The sequence below is a fragment of the Salmo salar genome, chromosome 16 (assembly GCF_965601325.2).
Source record: "Salmo salar chromosome 16, fSalSal1, whole genome shotgun sequence".
In the NCBI taxonomy this organism is placed as follows: Eukaryota; Metazoa; Chordata; class Actinopteri; order Salmoniformes; family Salmonidae; genus Salmo; species Salmo salar.
Genome location: NC_138306.1, coordinates 60950294 through 60962820, shown reverse-complemented (window position 1 = coordinate 60962820; position 12527 = coordinate 60950294). Strand labels below are relative to the sequence as shown.

At 44.8% G+C, this 12527-nt stretch overlaps 1 protein-coding gene across 6 annotated transcripts in view; it reads right to left on the bottom strand.

Annotated features, from left to right (window-relative positions):
• LOC106574160 (actin remodeling regulator NHS) overlaps nucleotides 1-12283 on the bottom strand; it is a 110277-nt gene extending 97994 nt beyond the window's left edge. For all 6 annotated transcript variants that reach the window (XR_006759792.2, XM_045697530.2, XM_045697533.2 and 3 more), the window contains exon 1: nucleotides 11820-12283. Coding sequence is in view for 5 of the 6 variants with exons in the window: in XM_045697530.2 (XP_045553486.2) it covers nucleotides 11820-12099 (280 nt within the window). In the remaining variant the exon portion in view is untranslated. The remainder of the gene's footprint in view (nucleotides 1-11819) is intronic.
• Nucleotides 12284-12527: the final 244 nt, after the last annotated feature.

Here is a 12527-nt window from a genome sequence, read left to right as displayed (position 1 = left end):
TTTTTTTCTAAAAACCTGTTTTTTCGCTTTGTCATTATGGGGTATTGTGTGTAGATTGATGAGGGAAATAATTGTATACATTTTTGAATAAGGCTGTAATGCAACAAAATGTGGAAAAAGTAAGTTTCCAAATGCAGCGAGTACCAGTACCAGATCAATCTTCAGAGGTATGAGGTATTTGAGGTAGATATGTACATGAAGGCAGGGTAAAGTGACCAGGCATCAGGATAGATAATAATAAGGTATTTGAGGTAGATATGAACATAAAGGCAGGGTAAAGTGACTAGGCATCAGGATAGATAATAATAAGGTTTGTGAGGTAGATATGTACATGAAGGCAGGGTAAAGTGACTAGGCATCAGGATAGATAATAATAAGGTATTTGAGGTAGATATGTCCATGAAGGCAGGGTAAAGTGACTAGACATCAGGATAGATAATAATAAGGTATTTGAGGTAGATATGAACATGAAGGCAGGGTAAAGTGACCAGGCATCAGGATAGATAATACAAGTAAAATAAAGAACAGAGTAGCAGCAGAAAATGTGTATGTATGCATGCATCTTTGTGTTGTGTGTGTGTGTGTGTGTGTGCAGCTTTGTGTGTGTGTGTGTGTGTGTGTGTGTAAAAAACAATCCAAGATGCTGTGGCAGTTGGACATGTGTTTTCTCTTGTCCCGTGTAAATAATAGTTTTCCTCGTATATATTGTAAACTCACTTTCCATCTACGGACTGAATCAACTCTCCTGCAACCCGCCTCACCCAATGTGGTACAGATCTGCTAATTTTATACTTTAGAACCAGAACCCCCTTCAGAACCTAGCCAGCTAACTGGCTACTAGTCAGTAAGCTACTGCTAGCGGTCCTCACCGTTAACTCAGACACCAGCCAGCCTCAACCCGGTCAATACCTGCCAGTCTGCACAGCGCGACATCAACCCAAATCCGTAAACATGGGCACCCTCAGATATCCTCCTGACCAACTTTCCCTCTAAATACACCTCTGCTGTCTTCAACCAGGATCTCAGCGACCACTGCCTCATTGCCTGTGTCCGAAAGGGTCCGCGGTCAAACGACCACACCTCATCACTGTCAAACGCTCCCTAAAACACTTCAGCAAGCAGGCCTTTAAAATCGACCTGGCCCGGTTATCCTCAAGGATTTCGACCTCTTCCCGTCAGGAGAGGATGCCCGGTTGCTCTTCAAAAGTGCCTTCCTCACCATCTTAAATAAGCATGCCCCATTCAAAAAATGTAGAACTAAGAACAGATATAGCCCTTGGTTCACCTCAGACTTGACTGCCCTTGACCAGCACAAAAATATCCTGTGGCGTTCTGCATTAGCATCGAATAGCCACCGCGATATGCAACTTTTCAAGGAAGTCAAGAACCAATATACACAGTCAGTTAGGTAAGGCTAGCTTTTTCAAACAGAAATTTGCCTCCTGTAGCACTAATTCCAAAAAGTCCATGGAGAATAAGAGCACCTCCTCCCAGCTGCCCACTGCACTGAGGCTAGGAAACACTGATAAATCCACTATAATCGATCATTTCAATAAGCATTTCTCTACGGCTGGCCATGCTTTCCACCTGGCTACCCCAACCCCGGCCAACAGCCCTGCACCCCCCACAGCAACTGGCCCAAATCCCCACCCCCCCCCTCCCCTTCACCCAAATCCAGACAGCTGATGCTCTAAAAGAGCTGCAAAATCTGGATCCCTACAAATCAGCTGGGCTAGACAATCTGGACCCTCCCTTTCTAAAAGTATCCGCCGAAATTGTTGCAACCCCTATTACTAGCCTGTTCAAACTCTGTTGTATTGTCTGAGCCTTCCCTGTAGCTCAGTTGGTAGAGCATGGTGTTTGCGACGCCAGGGTTGTGGGTTCGATTCCCACGGGGGGCCAGCACAGAAAAAAATAAAAATATGAAATGTATGCATTCACTACTGTAAGTCGCTCTGGATAAGAGCGTCTGCTAAATGACTAAAATGTAAATGATCCCCAAAGAATGGAAAGCTGCCACGGTCATCCCCCTCTTCAAAGAGGGAAACACCTTAGACCCAAACTGTTACAGACCTATAGTTAAAGTCGGAAGTTTACATACAATGAGGTTGGCGTTATTAAAACTCGTTTTTCAACCACTCCACAAATTTCTTGTTAACAAAATATAGTTTTGGCAAATCGGTTGGGACATCTACTTTGTACATGACAAGGAATTTTTCCAACAATTGTTTACAGACAGATTATTTCACTGTATCACAATTCCAGTGGGTCAGAAGTTTACATACACTAAGTTGACTGTGCCTTTAAACAGCTTGGAAAATGTCAGAAAATGTCATGACTTTAAAAGCTTCTGATAGGCTAATTGACATAATTTCAGTCAATTGGAGGTGTACCTGTGGATGTATTTCAAGGCCTACCTTCAAACTCAGTGCCTCTTTGCTTGACATCATGGGAAAATCAAAAGAAATAAGCCAAGACCTCAGAAAAAAAAAAACTGTAGACCTCCACAAGTCTGGTTCATCCTTGGGAGCAATTTCCAAGCGCCTGAAGGTACCACGTTCATCTGTACAAACAATAGTACGCAAGTAAAAACACCATGGGACCACGCAGCCGTCATACCGCTCAGGAAGGAGATGCATTCTGTCTCCTAGAGATGAACGTACTTGGTGCGAAAAGTGCAAATCAATCCCAGAACAACAGCAAAGGACCTTGTGAAGATGCTGGAGGAAACAGCTTCAAAAGTATCTATATCCACAGTAGAAGAAGTCCTACATCGACAAAACCTGAAAGGCCGCTCAGCAAGGAAGAAGCCACTGCTCCAAAACTGCCATAAAAAAGCCAGACTGCGGTTTGCAACTGCACATGGGGACAAAGATTGTACTTTTTGGAGAAATGTCCTCTGGTCTGATGAAACAAAAATATAACTGTTTGGCCATGATGACCATCGTTGTGTTTGGAGGAAAAAGAGCGAGACTTGCTAGCCGAATAACACTATCCCAACCGTGAAGCACGGGGGTGGCAGCATCATGTTGTGGGGATGCTTTGCTGCAGGAGGAACTGGTGCACCTCACAAAATAGATGGCATCATGAGGCAGGAAAATTATGTGGATATATTGAAGCAACATCTCAAGACATCAGTCAGGAAGTTAAAGCTTGGTCGCAAATTGGTCTTCCAAATGGACAATGACCCCAAGCATACTTCCAAAGTTGTGGCAAAATGGCTTAAGGACAACAAAGTCAAAGTATTGGAGTGGCCATCACAAAGCCCTGATCTCAATCCTGAAGAAGATTTGTGGGCAGAACTGAAAAAGTGTGTGCGAGCAAGGAGGCCTACAAACCTGACTCAGTTACACCAGCTCTGTCAGGAGGAATGGGCGAAAATTCACCCAACTTATTGTGGGAAGCTTGTGGAAGGCTACCTGAAACATTTGACCCAAGTTAAACAGTTTAAAGGCAATGCTACCAAATACTAATTGAGAGTATGTAAACTTCTAGCCCACTGGGAATGTGATGAAAGAAATAAAAGCTGAAATAAATCATTATCTCTACTATTATTCTGACATCTCACATTCTTAAAATAAAGTGGTGATCCTAACTGACCTAAGACAGGGAATTTGTACTAGGATTTAATGTCAGGAACTGTGAAAAACTGAGTTTAAATGTATTTGGCTAAGGGGTATGTAAACTTCCGACTTCAACTGCATATCCATCCTGCCCTGCTTTCCTAAAATCTTCAAAAGCCAAGTTAACAAACAGATCACTGACCATTTCGAATCCCACCGTACCTTCTCCGCTACGAAATCTGGTTTCTGAGCTGGTCACGGCTGCACCTCAGCCACGCTCAAGGTCCTAAACAATATCATAACCACCATCGATAAAAGCCATTTTCATCGACCTGGCCAAGGCTTTTGACTGTCAATCACCGCATTCTTATCGGCAGACCCAACAGCCTTGGTTTCTCAAATGACTGCCTCGCCTGGTTCACCAACTACTTCTCTGACAGAGTTCAGTGTGTCAAATCGGAGGGCCTGTTTTCCGGACCTCTGGCAGTCTCTATGGGGGTGCCATAGGGTTCAATTCTCGGGCCAACTCTCTTCTCTGTATACATCAATGATGTTTCTCTTGCTGCTGGTGATTCTCTGATCCACCTCTATGCAGACGACACCAATCTGTACACATCTGGCCCTTCTTTGGACACTTACACATCCAAATGAGCTTCAATGCAATACAACTCTCCTTCCGTGGCCTCCAACTGCTCTTAAATGCTAGTAAAACCAAATGCATGCTCTTCAACCGATTGCTGCCCGCAACCGCCCGCCCGACTAGCATCACTACTCTGGACGGTTCTGACCTAGAATATGTGGACAACTACCTAGGTGTCTGGTTAGACTGTAAACTCTCCTTCCAGACTCACATTAAGCATCTCCAATCCAAAATTAAATCTAGAAATCAGCTTCCTATTTCACAACAAGGTCTCCTTCACTCATGCTGCCAAACATACCCTCGTAAAACTGACCATCCTACCGATCCTTGACTTCGGCGATGTAATTTACAAAATAGCCCCCAACACTCAACTCAACAAACGGGATGCAGTCTATCACAGTTCCATCCGTTTTGTCACAAAAGCACCGTATACCACCCACCACTGTGACCTGTACGCTCTCGTTGGCTGGCCCTCGCTACATATTCGTCGCCAAACCCACTGGCTCCAGGTCATCGATAAGTCTTTGCTAGGTAAAGCCCCGCCTTAGATCACTAGTCACCATAGCAACACCCACCCGTAGCCCACGCCTCAGCAGGTATATCTCACTGGTCATCCCCAAAGCCAATTCCTCCTTTGGCCGCCTTTCCTTCCAGCTCTCTGCTGCCAATGACTGGAATGAATTGAAAAAAAAGAAAAATGTAATAAAGAAAAATCACTGAAGCTGGTGTCTTGCATCTCCCGTTAACTTTAAGCATCAGCTGTTAGAGCAGCTTACTGATCACTGTACACAGCCCATCTGTAAATAGCCCATCTGTAAATAGCCCATCTGTAAATAGCCCATCTGTAAATAGCCCATCCAACTACCTCATCCCCATATTGTTATTTCTTTTTTTGCTCCCCAGAATCTCAACTTGCACATCTATCACTCCAGTATTAATGCTAAATTGTAATTATTTCACCACTATGGCCTATTTATTGCCTTACCTCCCTAATCTTACTACATTTGCACACACTGTACATAGACCTTTTCTATTGTGTTATTGACTATATATAGATTCTTCTACTGTGTTATTGACTATACGTTTGTTTATCCCATGTGTAACTATGTGTTGTTGTTTATCCCATGTGTAACTCTGTTGTTTTTGTCACAGTGCTTTACTTTCTTGGCCAGGTCGCAGTTGTAAATGAGAACTTGTTCAACTGGCCTACCTGGTTAAATAAAAAAATATGTACTGTATGTGAATGTGTGTGAGAGTGTCAATGTAGTGGTGTGTTTGTGTAAAAATATATAATTTTTTACACACAAAAGTTTGGGGTCACTTAAATGTCTGTGTTTTTGAAAGAAAAGCACATTTTTTGTCCATTAAAATATCATCAAATTGATCAGAAATACAGTGTAGATATTGTTAACAATGTAAATGACTATTGTAGCTGGAAACGGCTGATTTTTAATGGAATATCTAGATAGGCGTACAGAGGCCCATTATCAGCAACCATCACTCCTGTGTTCCAATGGCACGTTGTGTTAGCTAATCCAAGTTTATCATTTTAAAAGGCTAATTGATCATTAGAAAACCCTTTTGCAATTATGTTAGCACTGCTGAAAACTGTAGTGCTGATTAAAGAAGCAATAAAACTGGCTGTCTTTAGACTAGTTGAGCATCTGGAGCATCAGCATTTGTGGGTTCGATTACAGGCTCAAAATTGCTAGAAACAAAGACCTTTCTCCTGAAACTCGTCAGTCTGTTCTGGTTCAGAGAAATGAAGGCTATTCCATGCGAAAAATTGCCACCATACTAAAGATCTCGTACAACGCTGTGTACTACTGCCTTCTATTCTGGCTCTAACCAGAATAGAAAGAGGAGTGGGAGGACCCGGTGCACAACTGAGCAAGAGGACAAGTACATTAGAGTGTCTAGTTTAAGAAACAGACACCTCACAAGTCCTCAACAGGCAGCTTCATTAAATAGTACCCACAAAACACCAGTCTCAACGTCAACAGTGAAGAGGCGACTCCGGGATGCCGGCCTTCTAGGCAGAGTTCCTCTGTCCAGTGTCTGTGTTCTTTTGCCCATCTTAATCTTTTATTTTTATTGGCCAGTCTGAGATATGGCTTTTTCTTTGCAACTCTGCCTAGAAGGCCAGTTGGTTCTCCAGTACATTGGCCAATAGAACAGAGGGTAGATTATTTACTCTCCCCCGTAGTTTCATCAGGGTACTCGCACATCGGCCTCTATATCACGGTCTCTTCCGAGTGTCGGGGATCAGGGCCCAGGTGAGAAGTAGTGGTCGCTGTTCTGATGTCCAGAAGCTCTTTTCAGTCATAGGAAACGATGGCGGAAACATTATGTACAAAAGAAGTTTAGATCAGCGCAAACAGCCCCCCCCCCCAACTAACAATCAACAACAACAAATAGGTGTTCCAGTCTCCATGGAGACAGAACAAACAGAGCTGAAGTAATAGTATGGAAGGTCTTCAACATGCATTAGGAACAGTCATGTCTGTTATATACATGACGTGTACCATAACCTGCTGGACAAAACATGTTCATCTCCCAATTTATTTGCTACAGATTGTGTCCTGAAAATATACACCAGGTTCTAGGAGGAGAGGACCATGCAGCAGCACTTGCTCTGCTCGCCCGTCTGCCAGGAGCCCCAGGAATGTAGCTGTAATGACTAACATGTCCTCCAGCTAAACCCTTACACATATAAACTAAACACTTTCATAAACAAGCCCTGCCACCTCCCCAACCTCTCTACTCTTCCTAATCTCCCCAGTCTTCCCCTCCCATGTGAGGAGTATCTGTGGAATACCGCATCATCCCAGAGGAGCAGGCAGGGTCAGGGAGGCAGGGGAGCAGGCTGGGTCAGGGAGGCAGGGGAGCAGAGGTAGGGGAGCAGGCTGGGTCAGGGAGGCAGGAAGGGTCAGGGAGGCAGGGGAGCAGAGGTCAGGGAGGCAGGCTGGGTCAGGGAGGCAGGGGAGCAGGCTGGGTCAGGGAGGAAGGATGGGTCAGGGAGGCAGGGGAGCAGGCTGGGTCAGGGAGGTAGGATAGGCTGCTCCCCGGCCCCCCCCCAGCTACCTGCTCCCCGGCCCCCCCCAGCCGCCTGCTCCCCGGCCCCCCCCCAGCCGCCTGCTCCCCGGCCCCCCCTAGCTCCCCGCCCCCCCCCCCCCCCCAGCTGCCTGCTCCCCGGCCCTACTGTCCATCTGCCGCCCTGAATTCCTCTGTTGATCCTACAGCTATTGTATACAGTAATCATGTGCCTATGAACCAGAGTTACACTGTTAACACTGAGGCAGTGTGCACTAGTAGGAAGTCCACTGTGTGCAGCTCACCCTGCACTAACAGCTCAAACATAAAAATCACTTTCATGTGTACCTCTAATAAGCCTCCCAGTTCAGCTGGGTGATATGGTCTAAAATCAGATTTCCATTTGTTTTTTAACTTATGGGCGATTCACAATATATCCAAAAATGTTTATGTTCTCTCTAAATAAGCTTTGTACAATTAAAAGATTAAATACACTGCATTTCAAACAGTTAGCAATAATCTAATGAATTCCAGGTTTGTAAAATTATACCTTGGCTAAAAAATAAAAAAATAAAATAGCCTTTATTTATTATATAAGCCTTCAACAACCATAAAACGCACTAATAAATGTAATTTTATAAAAGTAGTTTAACATGCTTTTTTGGGGGAATAATCCCTGATCAGCCTATGAAAATAACCTTTGTTACAAATGTAAATAGAACCATGCATAATGCAGTCACTAATAATGACTAACTTATTGCAGCAGGTATTAGGCTATAGAACATTAACACAGGTCTCAACAGTCCCTCAAGCCCACCTGGCAGCAGGCATTAGACTATAGAACATTACAGGTCTCAGTCCCTAAAGCCCACGTGCGAGTGATTAGCCAGCTCATGTTTATATTTAAAGTTAAAGATAACAAACTTGGATCGATTTTCTAGTTCCCTTTATCTAAAATTAGGTTTTGGTTGAAGAGCTGATAATTCAGTATAAAAACAATATGCATAAAGTAGAGAAAATTATAACATTGTGTCTCCAGAGCACTCAGGAACTCAGACTGGGGCGAAGGTTGACCTTCCAACAGGACAACGACCCTAAGCACACAGCCAAGAGAACGCAGGAGTGGCTTCGGGGCAAGTCTCTGAATGTCCTTGAGTGGGCCAGCCAGAGCCCGGACTTGAACCTGATCTAACATCTCTGGAGAGACCTGAAAATAGCTGTGCAGCAACGCTCCCCATCCAACCTGACAGAGCTTGAGAGGATCTGCAGAGAAGAATGGGAGAAACTCCCCAAATACAGGGGTGCCAAGCTTGTAGCATCATACCCAAGACTCAATGCTGTGATCACTGCCAAAAGGTGCTTCAACAATGTACTGATTAAAGGGTCTGAATACTAATGTAAATGTGATATTTCCGCTTTTTTTATACATTTGCTAAAATTTCTAAAAAGCTGATTTTGCCTTGTCATCATGGGGTATTGTGTGTGTGTGTGTGTGTAGACAGATTTAATCATTTTTAGAGTAAGGCTGTAATGTAACAAAATGTTGAAAAAGTCAAGGGGTCTGAATACTTTCCGGCACTGTTTATCAACGAATTGGCGACGGCACTAGAACAGTCTGCAGCACCCGGCCCTCACCCTACCAGAATCTGAAGTCAAATGTCTTCTGTTTGTTGATGATCTGGTGCTTCTGTCACCAACCAAGGAGGGCCTACAGCAGCACCTAGATCTTCTGCACAGATTCTGTCAGACCTGGGGCCCCGACAGACCTGGGGCCCCGACAGACCTGGGGCCCCGACAGACCTGGGGCCCCGACAGACCTGGGGCCCCGACAGACCTGGGGCCCCGACAGTAAATCTCAGTAAGACACAAATAATGGTGTTCCAAAAAACAGTAGCTGCCAAGACAAACACAAATTCCATCTAGACACCGTTGCCCTATAGCACACAACAACCTATACCTACCCCGGCCTAAACATCAGCACCACAGGTAACTTCCACAAAGCTGTGAACGATCTGAGAGACAAGGCAAGAAGGCCCTCCTATGTCATCAAAAGGAACAAAATTCGACATACCAATTAGGATCTGGCTAAAAATACTTGAATCAGTTATAGAACCCATTGCCCTTTATGGTTGTGAAGTCTGGGGTCCGCTCACCAACCAAGAATTCACAAAATGGGACAAACACCAAATTGAGACTGCATTCAGAATTCTGAAAAAATATCCTCCATGTACAACGTAAAACACCAAATAATGCAGAGCAGAATTAGGCCAATACCCGCTAATTATCAAAATACAGAAAAAAGCTGTTAAATTCTACAACCACCTAAAAGGAAGTGATTCCCAAACCTTCCATAACAAAGCCCTCACCTACAGAGAAATAAACCTGGCGAAGAGTCCCCTAAGCAAGCTGGTCCTGGGGCTCTGTTCACAAACACAAACAGACCCCACAGAGCCCCAGGACAGCAACACAAACAGACCCCACAGAGCCCCAGGACAGCAACACAATTAGACCCAACCAAATCAGGAGAAAACAAAATGATAATTACTTGACACATTGGAAAGAATTTACCCCCCCAAAAAACAGAGCAAACTAGAATGCTATTTGGCCCTAAACAGAGAGAACACAGTGGCAGAATACCTGACCACTGTGACTGACACAAACTTAAGGAAAGCTTTGACTATGTACAGACCCCGTGAGCATGGACTTGCCATTGAGAGAGGCCGCCGTAGGTAGACCTGGCCTCACTGCCAATCCTGAAGTATACCTTTAAAGCTACAAAAGGTGTCAGTGTTCAATCTTAACAAAACAACAGAACAGATTAACCGGAATGAAATTTACTCTATATATAGGGGGTACCGGTACAGAGTCAATGTGCGGGGCACCGGTTAGTTGAGGTAATATGTACATGTAGGTAGAGTTATTGAAAAGTGACTATGCAAATAGTCTGGGTAGCCATTGTAATAGCTGTTCAGGTCTAGCACCTAGACTTGGCGCTCCGGTACCGCTTGCCATGTGGTAGCAGAGAGAACAGTCTATGACTAGGGTGGCTGGAGTCTGACCATTTTTAGGGTCTTCCTCTGACACCGCCTGGTATAGAGGTCCTGGATGGCAGGAAGCTTGGCCCAGTACAGCCCAGCTTGTACTGGGCTGTAAACACTACCCTCTGTAGTGTCTTGCGGTCGGAGGCTGAGCAGTTGCCATACCAGGCAGTAATGCAACCAGTCAGGATGCTCTCGATGGTGCAGCTGTAGAACTTCGAGGATCTGAGGACCCATGCCAAATCTTTTCAGTCTCCTGAGGGGGAATAGGTTTTGTCGTGCCCTCTTCACGACTGTCTTGGTGTGTTTGGACCATGTTAGTTTGTTGGTGATGTGGACACCAAGGAACTTGAAGCTCTCAACCTGCTCCACTACAGCCCCGTCGATGAGAATGGGGGCGTGCTCGGTCCTCCTTTTCCTGTAGTCCACAATCATCTCCTTTGTCTTGATCACATTGAGGGAGAGGTTGTTGGTCTCTGACCACCTCCCTATAGGCCGTCTCATCGTTGTCTGTGATCAGGCCTACCACTGTTGTGTCGTCAGCAAACTTAATGGTGTTTGAGTCGTCATAGCCTCCCAACGCGCCCCAGCCTCCCAACGCGCCCCAGCCTTGATCTTTTTAATGGAAGCATGACCTTACTACATCCCAGCAGTTGGGTCATCCAAACAACCCAGAATTCTTTTAGAGTGTAGAAATTAAACTAGCCAGCCAACAGCATCATCATCATGCTGTGCCAGTATCAGGGAAATGATTGGTTACTCCCTCACACCCCTTGTTTTCCATCCTGCAATGAAATGTTGATGATTGCAATAGATTGGGACTGAAATTACTTAGAGAAAAAAAAATAGTGTAATGTACATGAATCAAACATTTAATCTAATCTTTAATTAAACTGAAAAATACATCTTACACAATAAACAAAACAAAAACAAACAAAAAGACCCATCTGCTGCTCCAGCCCTCTATCCCTCCACATGGCCTCATTATGTTACTATAGACCTAACCCTAATTCAGCAATCATGTTACCATGGACCTAACCCTCATTATGTTACCATGGACCTAACCCTAATACGGGACAGCAAACTAACCTCATTGTCGCATTTAGATTTAAAGCATAGTATGTATGGATAGAGCCTGGTTCTGAAAACATTGAAATGGCGATTACACCACGCCAGTTATCAATAAACTGGTGCCATTGCCTACAATGATGAATACCGCGAAACAGTCAGCATGCCGCTCTAGCGATCAGTTGCGCTTAGAATAGAAACACATGAACACATAAAAACAAGACCAGATCATAGACCCAAGTTTTTAATAAACCAATACAGTCTCAACATGAACATGATGGAACTCACTGTGTCCTATTGACTACTATTCCGTATCAATGCTTCAGATTCAGTATTTAGAGCACCAATCTGTTTCCCACTGAGTTGTAGTTTATATTAGAAGACCATGTGCTGGCTACGCAGCACCGCAGAGAACACATGGCACGCTGTGGCTAAAAGGAGAAAAAGTTGAGCTGTAGTAGAAAGTGGTGTACTCACGTACTGCCTCCTGCTTGGCGTCTAACCCAGAGATAGACTGCTGAAGTTGACCGACTTTACTCTGCAGTCCCCGGACCCGTTGGTTAGTAAACACGATATCGCTCTCCAACTCCTGGAAGAGAGAGCAGGCGTGCCGGGCCAGGTCGGAGAGCTGTCGTAGGGTCCCGGACAGAGCCACATTGTTAACCGTACACAGATCATCGAAAACCAAACTCTCTTCTTTCGGGACTGAATGCCTGCACAGTAACTGGGGTTCCACGATCCGTTTGGCAAATGGCATTTTGACATGGACCCGATTAGAAATCCACTAAAAAATCTGAACCAATAAATAATTTTCAAAACAATAGATGCCCCCATTAATCCAACTGTCCCCGATTGAGCGGTTCTTCAGGCATCATTTCACTCTCTACAGACTGTTCTCGCCTCCCGCTGCTCCTCCGCTCATCAGCTGCCTATCCGTCCGTATGTAGTAGTCTATGTTATTCAGAGCTTTAAAAGTGAGGCGCTTTAAAAAAAAAAAAAAAAAAAAAAGATCGCCCCAAAACCTGGCGCGGAGTTCCCTCATTTCCCGGATCTGGACTCGGAGCGAAGCGCGCAGCTGTCTGTGTCCACGGAGCCTCCATCAAGCGCGCTGCCGAGGCTGAGCGCGTTCACTATTACCACAACAGAGGATTCTTGGCGTGGAAGAGTTGCTCAATAATAATAATC